Here is a 22,726-nt window from a genome sequence, read left to right as displayed (position 1 = left end):
TGTTCTGCCAGTTCCCTAGATGAGGAATTCCTAATGAGTTTCATTGGATCCCAGTGGGCGGCTTTTTCCTTGCTGGCTCTGATCTGTGTCACCTCAGTGAACTTCTCTGCCATCCGGTGGGTGACAACCACACTCAATTCAATGAAGTCTGATTTCAGCCTTGGATGTGGGGCAAAGTAAGTGCCTCTTCCAAATTTGATCCTCCTTCGGCTCTCTGTCTCAGCCACAGAGGTAGGGGATCCTCCCTATGTTTGGAATTTCTGTATATGTAGAATCTGCTTTACCCATTAGTAGTTAATCCCTGGATACCAGTTAATAACTATTTATATGAACTTTTCCTGTTCAAATTAGTTGTGGTTTCTATGTCCTGATTGGACTCTGACTGATACAGAATTGGTAGTGGAATTGGTCCCAGGATAACCGGCAAATGGGATTTTGGAAGTGGTTTGGTCTTGTCCTTTGCTTGGGAACAGTGCCGAGCTCCTTGCCAATGGGAAATGGGACACTGGTGATCCATAGCATAAGGGGGCATCACAGTTAATCAGGCTGTCACCTGTGGCTGATTGTGATGACGTGCCAATTGAAGCAAGTGTCTTGAGTGGCCAAGTAACTGCTGCACTTGACTCTATGGCAGTGACAATGACTACAAAAACTGTGGTGGAGGGTGTATTCTCCTGAGTCCGTGGGAGCATTCACAGAAAGAAAACGACAAGCTCAGGACCTTTAAGTCATGGTGCGGGAACCAGAGGGCTCCTATGACAGCCCAAAATAATATACTTCTTGTAGCTCCAGGGTTATATTGATGAAAATCAAACAAAAATTGTATTGTATATGTTGGGGACTTATAATGTCTGTTAAATTCACCTGATCACCAGATTTCTTATTTGAAAGTTAGGCCATTAATTGAGAAAGGATGGGACCCTGAAACTCAGATAGAGATGGCAGGTGGGACCCAGATGAAACTGACAGTCTTGTTACCCTTCTCACTCTGTGCCTCCTGCCCAATGGATGTAGTTTGCCCTTATGTCTGAGGATGCCCTTCTGTCTGAGGATACCAGCCTTCATTTTCTTGAAATGTTTGTGATAACCTCACCTGGGCAGATGGCTTAAAAGGGGATGTTTATTCTCCTCACAGGTGGTTGTGGGTGATTTAAACCCATCACAACCACCTGTTGCATTCTGGGGACCCAACCCAGCATGCTACAGGAGGACAGGTGCATGCTGTGATCCAGGAGGAAATAACTTACACACACAAAGAAGAGGAAGATTTTACTAATATATAGTGACAGAGTCTTGGGGAATAAGTGTGGGATTAGATTTTAAATGAAGACAATATGACTTGAAATTGGTATAAATTCATTGATATGTGCACACCTTATAGAGATTCTGGGTTTAATGTGTTAGATAATGCAGCTGCGGTGGCTACAACAGCTTGCTTGGTTGACTGCTTAAAGCTTGGCCTCAGTAGTGGCCTGTGTTTAATGAGATTGGGATAGCAGAACTTTCCCAGGTATATTAGTTTGCTAAGGTTGCCACAGCAAAACCCCACAGAGTGTGTGGCTTAAAGAACAGAAATTTATTTTCTCATAGTTCTGCAGGCTGGAAGTTTAAGATCAAGGCGCCAGCAGGTTTGGTTTCTGGTGAGGCCTCTCTCCTCGGCTTTCAGACGGCTGCCTTCCTGATGTGTCCTTACTTGGCCTTTCCTCTGGGTACACATCCCTGGTGTCTCTTCCTCTTCTTATAAAGACATCAGTCATATTGGATCAAAGTCCCACTGTAATGACCTCATTTAACCTTAATTACCTCCTTAAAGGACCTGTCTCCAAATACAATCACATTGGGAGCTGGGGCTTCAATATAATGAATTCTGGGGGGCACAGTTTAGTCCCTAACACCCAGCATCATGTGGAGCAGGGAATACAGAGACTTAGGCAAATAGGAAAGTTGGAGTGGGGTTGATACCTGTGTCCTGCATCCCTAACTCTTACCTACGTTTCACAAGAAGGCCCAGAAGACACTTCCATCACTAAGATATCAAGGAATACATTAGTGAGAGGAGCAGCTGCATCCTTAAAAAGTTCTGTGGCTGCTTTCCTTAAAAAGTTCTGTGGCTGCTTTCCTTTGTAGGCCAGATATGATCATGGGGGATGCTGCTATTTAGATGAGCTCCCTGATCTCATTGGAGCTAGTGAGAACCCAGAGTAGCAGAAGTTAAGTGGCAGCACTTAACTGCCAAAGACAAGGACAGTAATGATGTTTCAGTAAGAGGAATCTGACATGGCATTCCTAGGAATGATAGATGGGCAGCCTCCTAGTGTATCGCCTGGCCTATATAATTGAAAAATGCTAGGTCATGTAGCTAAAAACTGACTTGAGTCACTGCATTGGAGCAACCAAGTTTCTCCCCCAGTTTCCGGACATAAATCAGTTCACAAATTCAGTCTCTTGATTTAAGGGGAGACTGGATCTCCTTAGGGAAGGACCCTGGAGCTTTGCAAGTACATATCATAAGTCTTCCTTGAACGCTTCCCCAAGGGGACTTGTTGCTTTCAATTGAGTGACTGTGCAGTGGGGAAAAGGAAATGCCCAAATCTTTGAGGGATTTCTGGATACTGGCTCTAAATTCATGCTAATTCTTGGAGATTCAGAACACCACTGTGGTCCCCCAGTAAAGCTGGGACTTTAGGTGCGCAGGTGATAGATGGAATCTTAACCTCAACTCTGACTTGTAGTTTTTGCTTCATGTATTTTGGGGGTTTGTTGTTATGTCCATGCTATGGATTGAATCTTTGTGTCTTGGCCAAAATTCATATGTTGAAATCCCAACCCCCAAGGTGATGGTGTTAGAAGGTTGGGTCTTTGGGAGGTAATTAGGTGGTGATGATGAACCCCTTATGAATGGGATTAGTGCCCTTATAAGAGAGGCTCAAAGGAGCTTGTTTGCCTTCCACCATATGAAGACACAGAAGGTACCATCTGTGAAGCAGAAGGCAAGCCCTCACCTGATACTGAATTCGCTGGCATCCTGATCTTGGACTTCTCAGGCTCCAAAACTCTGAGAAATAAATTTCTGTTGTTTACAAGCCACCCACTTTATGGTGTTTTGTTACCACAGCCTGAACAGACTAATACAGTCATATACACTTATAATTGTTCTGTCTTCCTGACTATTGACCTTCTTATCATCCCCAAATGTCTCTCTTTGTCTATGCTAATATTTCTTGTCTTAAAGTCCTTTATTCTCTGATATTTATGTAGCTACTCTAGCTCTTTTATGGTTACTGTTTGCATTGTAAGGCCTTTTCTATGCTTTTACTTTCAATCTATTTGTGTCTTTGAATTTAAGGTGTGTTTCTAGTAGACAGCATGTAGTTGGATCTTGCTTTTTTATCCATTCTGAATAACCTTGCCTTTTGAATGTGGTATTTAGTCAATTCCTATTTAATGTCATTATTGATGTGGTTAAATTTACATATGCCATTTTGCTATTTGCTATTTGTATCACGGCTTTTTTGTTACTTTTTCCCTTGTTTACTGCTTTCTTTTGTGTTATTTCTTTTTTTTTCTTTTTTTTTTTTTTTGAGACAGAGTCTCACTCTGTCGCCCAGGCTGGAGTGCAGTGACATGATCTCAGCTCACTGCAAGCTCCGCCTCCCAGGTTCACGCCATTCTCCTGCCTCAGCCTCCCGAGTAGCTGGGACTAGAAGCACCTGCCACCATGCCTGGCCAATTTTTTTGTATTTTTAGTAGAGACGGGGTTTCACCATGTTAGCCAGGATGGTCTCGATCTCCTGACCTCATGATCCGCCCGCCTCAGCCTCCCAAAGTGCTGGGATTACAGGCGTGAGCCACCGCACCCGGCCTTTTGTGTTATTTCTTTTGTGTTACTTTTAATGTGCCATTTTAATGCTTCTGTTGACTTTTTTATTATTTTTAAAGTTATCTTAAGCTCTAGAGATTACAATATGGACCTCAATTTATCACATTCTATTTTATTTAATTTTGATTTTTAATTTTTGTGGATACATAGTTGGTGTATATATTTATGGGTACATGAGATGTTTTGATATAGGCATGTAATATATAATAACCACATCATGGAAGATGGGGTGTATCACAGTCCATTTTAGAATAATTTAACTCAATTCTACTGAAATATAGAAATTTCACTCCTTTCCTCTTTCTTTTTCTTTTCTTTTCTTTCTTTTCTTTTCTTTGAGACAGAGTCTCCCTCTGTCATCCAGGCTGGAGTGAGTGCAGTGGCACAATCTCGGCTCACTGCAACCTCTGCCTCCTGGGTTCAAGTGATTCTCCTGTCTTAGCCTCCTGAGTTGCTGCGATTACAGGTGTGCACCACCATGCCCAGCTAATTTTTGTATTTTTCATAGAGATAGGGCTTCACCATATTGGCCAGGCTGGTCTTGAACTCCTGACCTCAAGTGATCCGCCCGCCTTGGCCTCCCAAAGTGCTGGAATTACAAGTGTGAGCCATCGCAACCGGCCCCTTTCTTTCTTTTTCTTAACATTGCTTAAGTATCGTCCTCCTTTCTTTATCTTTTATGTAATAACCATAAATATTGCTTCTATATATGTTATAAACTGAAAAATGCAGTGTTATACAATCTTATGTCATTTAAAGAAGATGAGATAAAAGTTCTATGGAGTCATTTGTATCTGCCCTCATATTTATTATATCTGGTCTTCTCACTTCCTCCTGTGAACTCAAGTGATCATCTAGTGTCATTTCCTTTCAGCCTGAAGAACTTCCTTCAGTTTTTTTTGTAAGGCATGCCTGATAGCCATTTCTCTCTGTCTTTGTGTACGTCAGAATGTTTATTTTGCCTTCATTTTTGAAGGATGGTTTGCTGCAGATGTAATTCTGGTTTAGCAATTATTTTCTCTTTCAGCTCTTTGAATTTGTCATTCTACTGCCTTCTGCCCTCCATTGTTTTTGATGCGTAGTTTTTTCTCTTGCTACTTTCAGTATTTTCTCTTTGTCTTTGACCTTCAACAGTCTGATTATAATGTGTTTAAGTGTGGGTCTCTTTGTGTTTGTCTTTCTTGGGATTCATTGAGCTTATTGGATGTGCTGAGTATTGGTTTTCCTCCAATGTGGGAAATATTGGCCATTGTTTCTTCCATTCTTTTTCTGTTCCTTTCTCTCTTTCCCTTACTTGTTGCTGTGCTCGATTTTGCCCCATAGGTTTTTGATGTTCTGCTTATTTTCTTCAGCCTTTTTTCTCTGTTCTTCAGATTAGATAATTTCTGTTGAGCTATTTGTTCAAGTTCACTGATTCTTTCTTCTGTTATCCGATCTGCTGTTGAGTCCCTCTGGTGATTTTTTTTTTTTTTTTTTTTTTTTTTGAGATGGAGTCTCGCTCTGTCCCCCAGGCTGGAGTGCAGTGGTACGATCTCGGCTCACTGCAAGCTCCGCCTCCCGGGTTGACGCCATTCTCCTGCCTCAGCCTCCCAAGTAGCTGGGACTACAGGCGCCCACCTTTGGCGATTTTTAGAATTTCAGTTACTTTACTTTTCAACTCCAGGCTTTGACTGAATTCTTTTTTTAAAAAAATAATTTCTGTCTCTCTATTGTGCTTCCCTACCAGTCAGATCATTGTCATCATACTTTAATTTTTATCAAATGTGGTTTCCTTTAGTTCTTTGAACATTTTTTAAAAAGAGCTGCTTTGAAATCTTTGTCTACTAAATCCAGCATGTAAAGGCACTCAGAGATAATTTCTGTGGACTATTGACTATTTTTCCTCTGAGTGTAGGTCACTTTATTTTTTACATGTCTCATAATTTTTTTCTTGACTGCGTCAGGTAGTATATTCTAGCAACTCTGGATTCTGACTTTTTTCCCCGAGGGTTGTTGTTTTGTGTTTTGTTTACTTGGATTAAATCTTTAATGTCTGCCTCCCCTGCAAGGCATGGCCACTAGTGTCAGCTTTTTATTTTTTTTTTAAATTTTTTTTCTTAATTAGAGAAGTAAAGAAACAAAAGAATGGTTACTCCATAGACAGAGAAGCAGCTTTTTTTTTTTTTTAATTATACTTTTAAGTTCTGGGATACATGTGCAGAACATGCAGGTTTGTTACATAGGTGTATATGTGCCATGGTGGTTTGCTGCACCCATCAACCCGTCATCTAGGTTTTAAGCCCCACATGCATTAGGTATTTGTCCTAATGCTTTTCCTCCTCTTGCCCCCCACTCCCAACAGACCCCGGTGTGTGATGTTCCTCTCCCTGTGTCCATGTGTTCTCATTGTTCAGCTCCCACTTATGAGTGAAAACATGCAGTGTTTGGTTTTCTGTTCCTGTATTAGTTTGCTGAGAACGATGGCTTCCAGCTTCATCCATGTCCCTGCAAAGGACATGAACTCGTTCTTTTTTGTGGCTGCACAGTATTCCATGGTGCATATGTGCCACATTTTCTTTATCCAGTCGATCATTGATGGGCATTTGGGTTGGTTCCAAGACTTTGCTGTTGTAAATAGTAGAGCAGCAGGTTTTCCTTTCTCTTATATTTAAGCCTGATGTTTACCTTTGGGTCAGCATATCTTAGTGTTCAATTGGCCAGAGATTGTACGCAGGCAGCTCCATCCAGGAAGGCCTCCACTCCCTGCTGATGGATCTGTGTGTTGGCTGGGTAACATTCAAACTCAAGGCTGTTTTCCAGCCCCAGCTTTTACTCTATGCCGAGCTCTCTTGCAGTTCTCTGTGTGCAGTTCCCATCAGCCAGGGCTGTGTGGGTGGCTTGGGCCTACTCTGGTTTATGTTGCTTATGTGCATAGCCTCCAGTCAACTAAGGCTATCTGGAGAGCTATCAAGCCCCTATCATTGAATTACCTCCTGGAACTCCATGTTAAATCCTTGGCCAGTTTGCCAGTCAGTGCATCGATTACCCCAAACAGGCTCATTATCTCAGACTAGGGGACCACTGGTCTTCCTTGTTTGCTTGCCACCAAAATCGTCACCTTAACAGTGCTGTAAATCAAGTGATCCCTGCCCATCAGCAGCCACAAAACTTCTGGTTTTCACAGCTTGCCCTGCCCTGGTGGAACTACCACACTGACAGAGTTAGAGGAGGAGGGGGCAGCCCAGGCAACAACCACCCAGAGCTTAGTGTTCTTTTCTGCAGTTCAGTCATTTTTAGGAACTCCTCAGTTTGTTATCTGCCTTTCAGTGACGTTCAGGGTGCTGAAGAGGTTGCTTTTTGACAGCAGTATCTGACTGTGTGATTGCTTTTTTTTTTTTTTTTTGAGCAGGAGTCTCGCTCTTGTCACCCAGGCTGGAGTGCAGTGACGCGATCTCGGCTCACTGCAACCTCTGCCTCCTGGCTTCAAGTGATTCTCTTGCCTCAGCCTCCCAAGTAGCTGGGATTATAGGCGCCCGCCACTACACCCAGCTAATTTTTGTATTTTTAGTAGAGCTGGGGTTTCACTATGTTGACCAGGCTGGTCTCAAACTCCTGACCTTAGATGATCCACCCACCTCGGCCTCCCAAATTGTTGGGATTACAGGCATGAGCCACCGCACCCAGCCTGTGATTCATTTTTGGGGAAGAGGATTTATAGACCTCCTCATTCCATCATGCTACAATTTCCTATGGATATTTTTCTTTTTTTTTTTTTTAACATCTCTCTTTTCTACAATGAGCATGTTTTTACTCTTAATAGGAATAAAATAATAAATGTAATTGTTATTTTATTTTCTATTATTTACTTTTTAATTGACACATAGTAAGTGTACATATTTATGGGGTACATAGTGTTATTTGATACAAATAATGTGTAGTGGTCAAATCAGAGTAATTAGCATATCCATCATAAAGGTAATTATTTAAAAAGTTGTTTTACAAAAACAAATCAAACTTTACATTCTTCCACCAAGTACTAACCAAGCCCGACCTGCCTAGGTTTTGAGATCAGATGAGATCGGGAATGTTCAGGGTGGTATGGCCGTAGACCAAACCTTACATTTTAAGATTTATTCATACCTTCAGTTTTTATGTGCAAGATAAACCAGACCTTTTCCTTGTGCAGATGGGCTTGTGTGCAGAATGCAGAAGCTTGGTACCCATGAACACTCCCATCTGCGTGGTGTGTGAGGCCCCTCTTGCTCTACAGCTGCAGCCACAGGCAAGCCTCCACTTGAAGGTAATGAAATGTGATTCTGTAAAAACATGAATGAAATACATAGTAATGTTTGAACAGGTATATGTCCTTTTTCAGCTGGTGGGTTGGGGTAACAATTTTTTTTTTTTTTTGAGACAGAATCTTGTTCTGTCACACAGGCTGGAGTGCAGTAGTGCAATTTCAGCTCACTGCAACCTCCGCCTCCTCGGTTCAAGTGATTCTCCTGCCTCAGCCTCCCGAGTAGCTGGAACTACAGGCGTGCACCACCACGCATGGCTAATTTTTAAATTTTTGGTAGACATGGGGTTTCATCATCTTGGCCAGGCTGGTCTCAAACTCCTAACCTCAGGTGATGCACCCACCTCAGCCTCCCAAAGTGCTGGATTACAGGCATAAGCCACCATGCCTGCCAGGATGGGGTAACACTTGATAAGCTAATATACATGAATAAAATCCATTCTCATTTTTAGTAAGGTATGCTGTCCAAGAGTTTAATTTTCCAATAGGATCTATAATATTAAGAGAGATATGTAGGATTGTATTCCCTGAACATGGATTTGGAGGGCAAATTGCACTACAGCTGACAAAGACAATTTTTTGCTTCATATATTTAAACTCCAACATTGCAGTTAGTATTGATTTATAATTTTGTCCTTAAAGTGGCTTCACACTTTTGTTTGCCTTATTTGATTATAGGTTCTTATTATGGAGAAAAAGAATGACTAGAACTAGTCACATGGAAGAAAAAGTTATGTATCATCCCTTACATCCAAAAAACTTCGCTCAAAAAATGATATCGTACTGTGAATTTTTTTTGATAGAATCTTTAAACATACAACTAAATATTTTCTCCATTCTTCAATTTACAGTCCCATTTACTTCCTCTTTAATCCCAAGTAAAGGTCACTAGAGGATAAAATAGATTGAATAGAGGGAATTTGGGGGATTAAAAAACCAAGAATTTTTAGCAATAAGGGAAATGCGTGGTGTTACGTACAGGCCATAACACTCCTAAAATGGCCTTGTGGATTGTATATGGGCAAAATGTATTCAGAGAAAACATAAATCCACTTTTTCTTTCACCTTCAAGCTCCCTTTAGCATGAAGAGTTCACAAGTGTACAAGGCTGTGTGAGCCTTCAGAAATGAGATTTTGAATAACTGGCCAGGCCAACGTCAGGTAGAGGAAAATTTACTAATCTTTTTGTTCAATGACTATTTTCAATCTTAAGATGCTTAAAAAGCCACTGCAGGAAGCCACTATACAGTCCTGGAAGTCTGTCTCCAGACTTCTTATATATGGGAGAGAGAAATCTATTTTTCTCTTATTTAAGCCTGTGTTATTTTGGGTGTTCTGTCAAGCACAGCAAATCTATTCTTATTAATACATTTATTCAGGATGTTTGAAGATAATATCACTGCAAACTCTTTGGACTATTCAGAACGGGAAGAATAGGGGTAAGTGTTAGTTGTGACCCAAACTCAATATATATAATATCATCTTCAGTATTTGAAATCTAGAGTTTTTCCCATTTTATGGGAAGGCAGAGAGACACAAAGGTACATGTAAGTAATTTTTCCCTTCAATTTGTTGTAAATCCTATATTGAGAATAAACACAGGACTTCTACAGTGATCAGCAGCATTAAATCCAGGAATGGCCTCTTTCTTGCAGGGCAATTTTTATAAGAGACATTTTTATAACATAATAAGTTATAATAGGAATAATTTTATAACTTATTTCTATTCCATAGGTGAGACAAAGTTAGAACATGTAATGAGGAAATCAATAATGAATTCAAAGATGAGATTTAGAAAATGTGCCTCAAAACTTTGCAAGGAGTTTGGTTTTGCTGGGCTGCAACAATGCTGGGGGTGCTGTGGGTTATGGGAGATGGCACCTTCTCTACCACACTTTGTAGCTCAGATTTTTCCCTGTGGGCCCTGAAGGTTGAAAGTGGGGACAGGTTTTAACCAGACTTGATTTGTAGAGAGACTTTTATCATCATAACCTCTGATCCTGGAGAGAAGTGTGTGACTTTTTATGCCAGACAATCACTATTACTGCTTCTGCTCACAGAAGGACATCTGTTTCGAAACCCTGGCCTGACAATCTTCATTCCAGTGCCTCTCCCAGATGTCATAAGGGTGACAGGTTTTGAGATAACATTCTCACCCAGACAGCCACCTCTGAAGTTGGTGGGAATACTCATGTGAACTGCTCAGGGAAGTCAGCAAGCCTTACCTCCGGGCAGGCGGCAGCATGCCATTGACAGCTCGCGTCCCCTTTCTGCATTGGTCTCTAGCTCACTCCACTGAGTGCAAAAGTACCATCTGCGCTCTTCCTTCTATGATGAAGACAGATTCCATGGTAGTTGCAGTCTTGTGTGGATTTAAGGCACTATAACGCTGAGGAATTTTGCTCTATCAGGTTTTTTTTTTTTTTCTGCTGGGATTAGAAGATACAGTAGCAGAAGTTTCTGTATTTGACCTCTGGCAAAGATACCTATTTCAGAATAAGAGAAGATTTTACAACTTATTTATTTAAAATAATTAATACCTAATTTTTTGTAACAAATGAAATAATCCAAAGATATACCAAAAGTGTATAATTTCTTCACTCTACCTCCATTTCTATTTCTCTGAAATAACCAGCGTTAGCAGCTTAGAGTGTCCTTTTATGTATTTTTCTAGATTCACAGAAACATATTTATGTATATTCATACATTTAGGTTTGGTTTGGTTTTTTAAACAAAATGAAATCATGTTATATACTTTTCCTCGCAACTTGTTTCACTTAACAAATGCATCTATTGGTCATTTCTTTTTTTATTTTTATTATTAATTTTTTTTGAGACAGGATCTCACTCTGTCGCCTAGGCTGGAGTGCAGTGGCACGATCATGGCTCATTGCAGCCTGAACTCCCGGGATCAAGTGATCCTCCTACCTCAGGCCCCCAAGTAGCTGGGACCACAGGCATATGCCACCACGCCAGGCTAATTTTTCTATTTTTTGTAGAGATGGGGTTTCACCTTGTTGCCCAGGCTGGTCTGGAACTCCTGAGCTCACATGATCCTCCCACCTTGGCCTCCCGAGGTTCTGGGATTACAGGCGTGAGCCACCGCACCTGGCCTCCAATGGCCGTTTTCTAAAGTTGAAAACTAATTTTAGCATCCCTGTTCACCAGAAGATGTTAACTAAAGACATTTATCAAGAAGAGCTACTACAGTTTCCTTTGGGATTTTACGAGCAACATGCAATATACCTCCAGGACTTCAGTCATGTTTATGGTTCTTAGAATTTGTGAGGCTTAGGTCTGGAATACTCCTGAAAAGATCTGATAATTCCTGTGCCTGAGGCACAGGTGCCTTCAGTGAGTCCCAGCCTCTCACACCGTGATTTGGGGTTAAGGCCAGTGTAACCATAACTCTACATCAAGCAGAACTTTATCTTAGTCAGTTTTGAGATTAAGTTTGCAATGACCTACTAGTTTGTTTTCAATATTCTTCCTTTTTAATTGTGTCACTTAAAGCTTATCACTTGAGAGTTTGAAAATTGTTCTCCTCTTCCAACTATTTTAAAAGGAAAAGTTTTATCCCAGTGACTAAGTGGCTCTGTTAAATAGCTTAGAATCATTCAACTAGACAGTATGTTGCAAAGGCTGTGGATGAAATAGCAAATGAGGATATTGACTTTTTAAAAGTTCTCATCATAGGTGTTTGCCATCCCCATTAAGGCCATCTGATGGTAGCCTCAATTCCAAATCACCTCCACAGACATCTGTGAATTTATGAGTGTAGTGGATTGTGATATAAAATGATTTCTAACTGTGGGTCGTGGTCACTGCTCTAGAAAGAAGTGAGCCATGGCATGGTGTCAAAAGTCTCCACAAATAAAAACATAGAAAAACCTGTCAACCAAGAAAACTACGTTTAATAGACCTGATGCAGTAAGGTAGACCATCACTTAGACAAGTTCATGGTAGTATCTCAGAAGAAGGAGGGCAGGGAAAGGTATTTAAATGGAGTTAGTGCTGGACCCTAATGTAAACCATGGGCTGTGGGTGATAATGATGTGTCAGTGATGTTCATTGGTTGTGACAAATGTACCACTTGGGTGTGGGATGTCCATAGTGTGGGGGAGGCCGTGTCTGTGGCGTGGGACAGGGTATACGAGAATCTTCTGTAATTTCCACTTAATTTTGCTGTGAACCTTAAACTGCTCTAAAAATAAAGTTTAAAGTTTATTAATTAAAATTAAAAAAAACAGGGTTTTGTTAGGCAGGGCAGGGATTGGGCAGAGTATGCACTGGGCAAAGTTATGAGAAGCAGTTTTGGATTATGAGCCCTGCAAGGTGAGGTCTTGAAGGAAGCCGTTCGACTTGAGAAGTAAGCAATTTTAGTTGTTCTCCAGTTTTCTCTTCCTAGAGGAAGTATTTTCTGTAGCACACAGAAAGATTACTTTTATTTGATCTCAGTATTTTTTAACATGGAGACAGGAAATTTGTCTCATTTCTCAATGGGTTTCACCAGATCTTTTCTGAGGCAACATCTTCAGGAAAGTCACAGCCCTAAATCTCATAGATAAATGCTGGCCAATTGCTGATTATGCTGTGGCAACTTTAAGTAACTTTGAAGAATGTTGGCCCCCAGGGAGTGTCACGAACCATTGAGAGCATGAGTGTGATTCTTTGCCATTTTTAATAGCAGTCAGTTGGCCTCTGCCCTTTAGGAGTTGTTTAGATTGGCAACTGTGGTGCGTTGGCTCAGTGCCTAGGAAAACTTTGGAATCTTCCACTAAAATGGAGTTAACCAGACTTTGAAAGGCTGGGACTCCATAGAGCTACCTGGTGGTAGTGGAAATAAAACCCTGGGAGCTGGGCTTTCTTTTTCTTGATCATCCACTTTACCTGTATCAGCTTCTGAACACACTGTTTGATATATTAGTTTCAGGACACCTAGGGACCACAGTGCTGGACTAGAAAGGAACACTTGAGCACCACTGGTCATTATCAATGGAAAAAGATTGTATCCTGAGAGAATAGTGGTCAGTAACTAAACGTGTTAGAAAACCTCTGATAGCTGAACTCCAGACTGTTTTTACCATCATTTCTTTGTCTTTTGTTTTTCTCTGTGTTGCAGTGTAACCCCAGGGTCCTGGCTTAGAGAGTTGTACTTACGGCCGGGCACGGTGGCTCACGCCTGTAATCCCAGCACTTTGGGAGCCTGAGGTGGGCAGATCACGAGGCCAGGAGTTTGAGACCAGCCTGACCCATATGGCGAAACCTCGTCTCTACTAAAAATACAAAAATTAGCCAGGCGTAGTGGCATGTGCCTCTAGTCCCAGCTACTCGGGAGGCTGAGGCAGAAGAATCACTTGAACCCGGGAGGCAGAGGTTGCAGTGAGCTGAGATCTCGCCACTGCATGCCAGCCTGGGTGACAGAAGGAGATTCCGTCTCAAAAAAAAAAAAAAAATTAAGTTGTACTTACCACTCTCTTTCTTTTTTTTTTTTTTGAGACGGAGTCTTGCTCTGTCACCCAGGCTGGTGTGCAGTGGCGCGATCTCAGCTCACTGCAAGCTCCGCCTCCCGGGTTCACACCATTCTCCTGCCTCAGCCTCCCCAGCAGCTGGGACTACAGGCGCCCACCACCACACTCGGCTAATTTTTTTGTATTTTTAGTAGAGACGGGGTTTCACCGTGTTAGCCAGGATGGTCTCAATCTCCTGACCTTGTGATCCGCCTGCCTCAGCCTCCCAAAGTGCTGGGATTACAGGCGTGAGCCACTGCACCCGGCCACTACTCTCTTTCTTTGGCAGTCTTTTCACTTCTTCTATTTCTAAGTAAAAACTACAGAGCAAACCTAAATTCATATTTAACATGAAGCCCCAGAGGGTAAACCCAAGTCCAAGAACCAGATTACTTGTAAACACACAGATAATCCCTTGCTGGTCTAGGGTCTTTCTGTTTACTGTTTAAGCCGTGAAATGGAACGTCTACTCAGTGTCACGGTTTTCACACTGGAGAAACACACACACACACACACACCCCCAACCTTACACATAACCAGTGCAGAATTTCCAACTTACCTTTTGAAAACCAAACGAATACTCTTTTCAGTGTGTTTGTTTGTTTGTTTGTGGTTTTGTTTCTTTTAAAACTACATTCAGGCTGGGCATGGTGGCTCACACCTATAATTCCAACACTTTAGGGGGCTGAAGTGGGAGGATCACTTGAGGCCAGGAGCTGGACACCAGACTGGGCAACACAGTCGGATCCCATCTCTACAAAAACAAATGGAAAAAAAACAAACCAAAAAAACCTACAGATATTTGTCTGACACTATTTACAGTAACTCCTAAACCAATCCAGTATTCAGGGCCTGGGTGCAATAATAGGGCCTGTAGCTGAATGACTGACAGAAAAGACTGGTTGATGATTTCTTTGCACAGTTGTTTGCTCAGAGGAACATGTATGTCTTATTTTTTGTTGTTAAGGAGAAGGTAATTTGCCGGGCCTGTGGTACAGGAAATCCTGCTCACCTGAGATACTGTGTCACCTGTGAGGGGGCCCTGCCTTCATCACAAGAGGTAGGTTGATTGCATGTGCCAATCCTATATTTAGTGGCTACTATGTCAATGTTAATGATAATAGAGAAACAGAATCTGCCGAGGGGGTTGGGGAGAGAGACCAAAAAAAGCTTCTCATGGTAAACTGAAAGCAAGATTTCCATATGTGCGGAGAACTTTATATCAATACAAATTGTTTTCAAAGTCTTAACTTCAAGAGGATTCAGTAAAATCAATAATTTCTTATGATTTTGTTTAATAACTTTGCATGGGAGGCTGGCATTAGCCTGTGGGGAAGTGAACTCATTCACATTTCATTTACAGACAGGTATGTCTTTGCCATCCCCTCCACCTTCCCACACCCCATAGTCCATTGTCTTCATTGACTCTGTATGCACACTGCTTTTTGAAATTGAGAACATTGTAGCCACCTATTTCTTGGGTTTCCTGCCAGCCTATTTTGAATGTTGAAGGGAAGAAATAGGAGTATATGCACTTTAAATACAGTGATGATCTATTTTATGTTTATAAAACGTTTCTGATGAAAATTAAAATTACTTCCAGGTGACTCTTGCTTTGTACCGGAAGAAGCTGGCACTTACTAGCCAACTTGCTTCTTTTGGTTTGCTGTGCATGTTTCCGATTGTTTGTGAGGTTTGTTCTCATCTCAGACAGATTCCTCATGAAACTGGACAATGTGGTTATTATGGTCTACAGCAGCGGTCCCCAACCTTTTTGGCACCAGGGACCAGTTTTGTAGAAGACAATTTTTCCACGGACCTGGTTGGGGGATGGATTCAGGATGAAACTGCTCCTCCTCAGATCATCAGTCATGAGTTAGATTCTTATAAGGAATGCGCAACCTAGATCCCTCGCATGCACAGTTTACAATAGGGTTTGCACTCCTATGAGAATCGAATGCTGCCGCTGATCTGATAGGAGGCGGAGCACTCACCTCCTGCTGTGCGGCCCGGTTCCTAACAAGCCACAGATGAGTACAGTCCATGGCCCGGGGGTTGGGGACCCCTGGTCTACCTGATTGGTATCAAATGGGTGTGTACTAGTTTCCTAAGCACCATCAACTAGGTGGCTAACGACAGAAATCTATTGTCTTACAGCTCGGGAGACTAGAAGTCTAAAATCAAGGTGTTGGCAGGGCCACACTCCCTCTGAAGGTGCTAGGGAATGAACAGTTTCATCTTCTCTCCCAGCTTCTGGTAGCCTCAAGCTTCCCTTGGCTTCTAGATGCAGCACTCCAGTCTCTGCCTTTGCCATCCCGTGGAGCTCTCCCTCTGTGTCTGCCTGTGTGTGTATGCCACTGTGTCCAGATTTCCCTTTTTCATAAGGACACCAGTCACACTGGATTAGGGCCCACCCTAATGACCACATTTTAACTTGATTACTTCTGTACAGACCTTTTTCCAAATAAGGTCCCATTCTGAGGTACTGAGAGTTAGGACTTCAACTTATCTTTTTCTGGGCAGACAGAATTCATCCTATAGCAGTGGAGTTGGACAAGATACCTTTTTTTTTTTTTTTGAGATGGAGTCTCACTCTGTCACCCAGGCTGGGGTGCAGTGGTGCAGTCTCGGCTCACTGCAACCTCCGCCTCCCTGGTTCAAGCGATTCTCCTGCCTCAGCCTCCTGAGTAGCTGGGATTACAGGCACATGCCATCACGCCTGGCTAATTTTTGTATTTTTAGTAGAAACGGGGTTTCACCATGTTGGCCAGGCTAGTCTCAAACGCCTGACCTCGTGATCCGCCCAACTCAGCCCCACAAAGTGCTGGGATTACAGGCTTGAGCCACTGCGCCCTCTGACAAGATACCTTTTAATGTCGTCTAATCACGGACAGTCTAAGAGTAGTTGATTTGAGGGAACTCCTTTTGTTTCCAGCTTTATTGAGATATGATTTATATGCAATAAAATTCACCTATTTTAATTGTACAGTTTGATGAATGTTGGTAATTATATACAGCCATTTTAACCACCACCACAATGAAGATATTTAACAGTTCTATTTACCCTGAAAAGTTTTCTCATTCTTCTTTCTAGTTGAGCCACTTCCCTGGTCACCAGACCCAAAAAATACAGATCTGTTTTGACACTATGATTTTGTCTTTTATGGAAGTATGTAGTTTTTTGTGAGTGCTTCATTTCCTTCACTTAGCAGAATGTTTTTGAGGTTCGTTCATGTTGTTGCATGTATTGATTTTTTTTTTCTTTTTGATTGTTGAGTACTATTCCTCAATATGGATCTACTGGTTGATTCATCCACAGGTACTCATGCTGTTTCCAGTGCCGGCACACTATGAATAATGCTGCATTACATGCAAATCTCTGTGTGGGCATAGTTTTCATTTTCCTTAGGTAAATACCTAGGAGTAGGATTGCTGGGTCCTATTTAAACGCATGTTTAATTTTATAAGATACTGCCCTGTATGAAACTGGAACCTTCATATATTGCTGGTAGGAACACAAGTGGTATACATTCATATATTGCTGGCATATCACTTGTGTTTCTACTAGCAATATATAAAGGTTCCAGTTTCTCTGCATCATCTCCAACACTTGATATCACCTGTCATTTTTTTCTTTTCTTTTCTTTTCTTTTTTTTTGTTGTTGTTGTTATTGAGACAGAGTCTTGCTCTGTCGCCCAGGCTGGAGTGCAGTGGCACAATCTCGGGTCACTGCAACCTCCACCTTCTGGGTTCAAGCCATTCTCCTGCCTCAGCCTCCCAAGTAGCTGGGACTACAGGTGCCTGCCACCATGCCTGACTAATTTTTTTGTTGTATTTTTAGTAGAGATGGGGTTTCACCATATTGGCCAGGCTGGTTTTGAACTCCTGACCTCAGGTGATTCGCCCACCTTGGCCTCCCAAAGTGCTGGGATTACAGGCATGAGCCACCGCGCCTGGCCGGTATCACCAATCATTTTAATCATGATATTCCCTTTTTACCATTTTAATGTATGTAGGATCTATTCCCCTCTTTCATGCCTGATATTTGTAATATGTGTGTTCTTTCTTTATCATTCCTTCTCTCTCTGTCTGGCTTGTAAATTTTATTGATCTTTTCAAGATCTAGCTAGATCTTTTCAAAGAACTAGCTTCTGGTTCATTCATTTGCTCTATTTTTTTGAATCCTTTTTTTTTATTTTGCTCTTTATTTATTCTCTTTTCTTTGGGTTTAATCTGATTTTCTTTTTCTAATTTTTAAGATGAGAACTCAAATTATTCATTTCAAATTTTTCTTATTTTCTAACACAAACTATAAATTTCTAAGAACTTCTTTGGCAGCATCCCTATGTATTTTCATTATAATTCAGTTTAAAACATTTTCTCATTTATCAATGATTTCTTCTTTGACCTATGACTTATTTATTTGATTCCAAAACATATGAGCTTTCTCTACTTATCTTACTCTTATTGAGGTCAAATTTAATTCCATTAATGGTCAGAGAGCACACTCTGTATAATTTCAGTTATTTTAAATTAATGAGGTTTATTTTATGGCCCAGCATCTAACTTGGAAAACATATCAGGTGCGTTTGAAAAGAATGTGTGTTCTGTCATTGTTGCGTATTGTATAAATATCAATTAAATCAATGTGGAATGTTGCACAGATATTATATATCTTTGCTTATTTTTGTCTAGTTTTTCTAGCAAATAATGAAAACGGGGTATTGGAAAACTCCAACTATAGGAAGTGAAAGACTTGTACATTAAAAACTATAAAACATTGATGAAGGAAATTGAAGAACACACAAATATAGTAATGCATCACTTAATGACAGGGAAACATTCTGAGAAATGCATTGTTAGGTTGTTTCATTGTTGTGTTAGCCTCATGGCATGTACAGTACTTTCACAAACCTAGATGGTATAGCCTACTGCATACCTAGGCTATCTGGTATAGCCTATTGCTCCTAGGTTGCAAACTTTACTCAGTGTTCTAGGCACTTGTAATACAAATCACAAGGTGATAGAGGTTTTTGGCTTCTATAAAATATGATGGGGCCCACTGTCATATGTGGAGTTCATCATTGACCAAAATATCATTATGTGGTGCATGACTATAAATGGAAAGATATCCCATGTTCATGGACTGGAGGAATTAATATTGTTAAAAAGTCCATAATACCTAAAGAGAGATCTACAGATTGAATGCAATCCCTATCAAAATTTTGCTGACATTTTTCACAGAAATAGAAAAAAATCTTAAAATTTGTATGGAACCACAAAAGACCCTGAATAGCCAAATCAATTTTGAGAAAAAAAAAAAAAAAAAAAAGAACAAAGCCAGAGACATCACACTTCCTGAGCTACTATAAAGCTATACAGGCTGAGTATCACTTATCTGAAATGGTTGGGACCAGAAGTATTTGGATTTTAGGTTTTCTGGACTTTGGAATATGTATGTATTTATAATGAGATATCTTGATGATGGGACCCAAGTCTAAACATGAAATTCTTTATGTTTCTTATACACGTTATACAAATGGCCTGAAGGTAATTTTATATAATATTTTAAATAACATAGTGCATGAAACAAAGTTTTGACTGCATTTCAACTGTGACCCATCACATAGGTCAGTTTGGATTTAGGAGCATTTTAGATTTTAGATTTTCAGATTAGAGATGTTCAGCATATAGTAATCAGAACAGCATGGTACTAGCATAAAGACAGGCATGTAGACCAATGGACAAGAATAGAGAGCCCAGAAATAAATTCATGCATCTACCATCAATTGATTTTCAACAAAAGTGCCAAGAACACACAATGGGGAAAGGATAGTCTCTTCAATAAGTGGTTTTGGGAAAACTGGATATTTACATGCAGAAGCATGAAATTAGATCCTTATCTCACACCATATACTAAAATCAACACAAAATGGATTAAACTGAAAAACTTCTACCGGAAAACATAGGGAAAAAGCTTATGACATTAGTCTGGGCAATGATTTTTTTCGGATATGACCCCCAAAGCACCGGCAACAAAAGCAAAAAATAGACAAACAGAATTACATCAAACTAAAAAGCTTCTGCACAGCAAAGGAAACAATGAACACAGTTAAGAGACAACCTACAGAATGGAAGAAAATATGTTCAAACCATACATCTGATAAGGGATTAATATCCAGTACATATAAAGAACTCAAACAACTCAATAGTAAGTAAACAAATAATGCCATTAAAAGTGGGCAAAGGGAGCAGCCCTGCATGGCTTCTGCTAGCAGAAGCTGCATGGTAGGGCAACCTGCTGTGCTCTGGGGCCAGATGATGCTCCAGGGTGGATGAGGCACCTGCAAATCCAGCTGAGCATTGCAAGCCACCCAGGGAGAGAATTTTTCAAAAGCCTATGGGACATACCATTATTCCTGGACGCCTAGTACATTTAAGATGCCTGACAGCATGAAAAGTACTTGGAATAATTGCAGGATGTCACCTGGAATCAGAGTCCTAAGTGATCTGGACTTTCCTTAATTCTAAATGCGGCATTCTTCATTTCAAGATGCCTTTGCGCTTCTGATAAATGCAAACTGACAACCCTCAAGGCCACAATGGAGGGGAAATAGTTGCTGCTTAAAGCCTAGAAGACTGCCCTTAACAAAGCAAAGTCCCTGATTGGCATTTGAAATGCTGAGGCGGTTGCTGTGGAGGAGACATTTTTCTTATCCCACTAAATACCACTTTGTGGTTCTTATTTTTTCCCTAGTCACCTCCGTTTTAAGGATTCATCAAAAGCCCAAATCTGTAAGCGTCACATACGTGGAGCTTGTTGGAGAGAATCCTAGTAGTCATATTAATTGCACCAAAGTTTTACAGGGGGATGTAGATGAAATCCAAAAGGTAAAACTTGAGATGCTAACAGTGAAATTTACAAAGTGCCCTTGGTGTATACCTGACGGCTTTATAAACATGACCAGTTGTATACTTCTTCATGTACTTCTTTCATCAAGAGATGTAGATATATTGTAGAACCCCTTAAGAAGGAAGAGGTGAGGTTTCCAATAGCATATTCTATACTGGTTCATTATAAAATTGAAATGCTTGACAGGCTCCGGAGAGCCATCTATATGCCTCAGAATTTCTATTGCATTCATGTGGACAAAAAAAATCAGCAGATTCCTTTTTAGCTGCAGTGATGGGCATTGGGTCATTTCAGTAACATCTTTGTGGCCTGTCAGTTGGAGAGTCTGGTTTATGCCTTGTGGAGTCGGATTCTGGCTGACCTCAACTGCATGAGGGACCTCTGCACAGTGAGTGCAGACTGGAAGTACTTAATACATGTTTGTAGTATGGATTTTCCTATTAAAACCAACCTAAAATTGTCAGGAAGCTCAAGTTGTTAATGGGTGAAGACAATCTCAAAGCCAAGAGGATGCCATCCAATAAAGAAGAAAGGTGGAAAAAGTGGTATGCAGATATTAATGGAAAGCTGACACACATGGGGACTGTCAAAGGGCATCCTCCGCTGGAAGCACCCATTTTTTCAGGCAGTGCCTATTTTGTGGTCAGTAGGGAGTATGTGGGGCATGTGCTAGAGGATGAAAAAACCCAAAAGTTTATGGAGTGGGTGCGAGGCACAGACAGCCCAGATAAGTATCTCTAGGCCATCATCCGAAGGATCGCTGAAGTCCCTGGCTCATTCGCCTTAAACCATAAGTACAAGTTGTCTGGAATGCATGCCGTTGCTAGGTTTGTCAAGTGGCAGTACTCTGAGGATGACGTTTTCAAGGATGCTCCCTACCCACCCTGCAGTGGGGTCTCCATGCACTCAACATGCATTTTCGGAGCCAGCAACTTGAACTGGATGCTGTGTAAACACCTATGGGTGCAAGTTCATACGTTCGACATGGATGTTGACCTCCTTGCCACCTAGTGTTTGGATGAGCATCTGAGGCATAAAGCTTTGGAGACTTTAAAACACTGACCATTATTAGCAATTTTGGGAATAAGAAGAAGGATGCACAAAATGCCCGCTATCTCATTCCTCTTCCTTGTCAATAAGCATCAGAAAAGTTGTTTGGGGTCCTATTTGGGGCAGGGACTTTAAGTCTTCATGTCAGAGAAGCTGCATGTTTTCTGCAGAGTACAATTGGCTAGAAAGGTGTTATAATTTCTACTTTAAACAATTATAAGGGCTTGTAAGGGAATTAAGAGGAAAAAACCAAAAAGATAAAGCTGTTGTTTTTTTTTGTATTTACACCAATATTTATTTTTACCATTTCTGATGTTCTTTACTCTTCTCTGTGGACCTGAGTTTCTGTCTGGTATCATATCCCTTCACACAGAGGAACTCCCTTTATCACTTCTTAGAGTGCAGGTCTGCTGGCAGTGATTTCTCTTGGTTCTCTTTTACCTGAAAATGTCTTTATTTCAACTTCATTCTCAAAGAGTATTTTTGATGGATATATAATTCTAGGCTGACAGTTATTTTCTTTCCAAACTTTAAAGCTGTTCCACACTCTTTTGGCCTCCATGCATTCTGCTCAAAAGTCAAATGTAAATCAAACTGACATTTTCACGTACGGGATGTGTCATTTTTCTCTTGCTGCTTTTAAGATTTGCTCTTTATTGTTGGTTTTCAGCAGTTTGGCTATAATGTGCTTTAGTGTGAAGTAATTCTGGTTGGTGTTCATTTAGAATCTTGTCGCTGTAAATTTCTGTCTTTCATCAGATTTAGGAATTGTTCGGCCATGATTTCTTTATTTTTCTACTCCACTCATTTTCTACTCTCCATCTGGAAGTCCATGTACACACCTGTTGAATTGTTTGATATTATCTAATAAGTCCCTGAGGTTCTGTTCATTTTTTTTTTTTTTTTGAGATGGAGTCTCGCTCTCTCATCCAGGCTGGAGTGCAGTGGCGCAATCTCAGCTCACTGCAACCTCCACCTCCCAGGTTCAAGCGATTCTCCTGCCTCAGCCTCCCGAGCAGCTGGAATTACAGGTGTGCACCACCAAGCCTGGCTAATTTTTGTATTTTCAGTAGAAACGAGGTTTTACCATGTTGGC

The 22,726-nt window shown here is 40.9% G+C and overlaps 1 protein-coding gene and 1 pseudogene across 9 annotated transcripts in view; both read left to right on the top strand.

Moving 5' to 3' along the window:
- DZANK1 (double zinc ribbon and ankyrin repeat domains 1) overlaps positions 1 to 22,726 on the top strand; it is an 83,888-nt gene that overhangs the window by 25,392 nt on the left and 35,770 nt on the right. For 8 of the 9 annotated variants that reach the window (XM_055372936.2, XM_031005050.3, XM_055372939.2 and 5 more), the window contains 2 exons: positions 8,046 to 8,159; positions 14,634 to 14,726. In XM_055372936.2, coding sequence (XP_055228911.2) covers positions 8,046 to 8,159; positions 14,634 to 14,726 — 207 coding nt within the window. The remainder of the gene's footprint in view (positions 1 to 8,045; positions 8,160 to 14,633; positions 14,727 to 22,726) is intronic. The other variant, XM_055372940.2, reaches the window with a different exon arrangement.
- On the top strand, positions 19,276 to 22,533 carry LOC101123998 (beta-1,3-galactosyl-O-glycosyl-glycoprotein beta-1,6-N-acetylglucosaminyltransferase-like; annotated as a pseudogene).

This window comes from Gorilla gorilla, chromosome 21, assembly GCF_029281585.2.
Source record: "Gorilla gorilla gorilla isolate KB3781 chromosome 21, NHGRI_mGorGor1-v2.1_pri, whole genome shotgun sequence".
Taxonomy (NCBI): domain Eukaryota; kingdom Metazoa; phylum Chordata; class Mammalia; order Primates; family Hominidae; genus Gorilla; species Gorilla gorilla.
The sequence above is the reverse complement of the archived record's forward strand: the minus strand, read 5'-3'. Positions and strand labels throughout refer to the sequence as shown.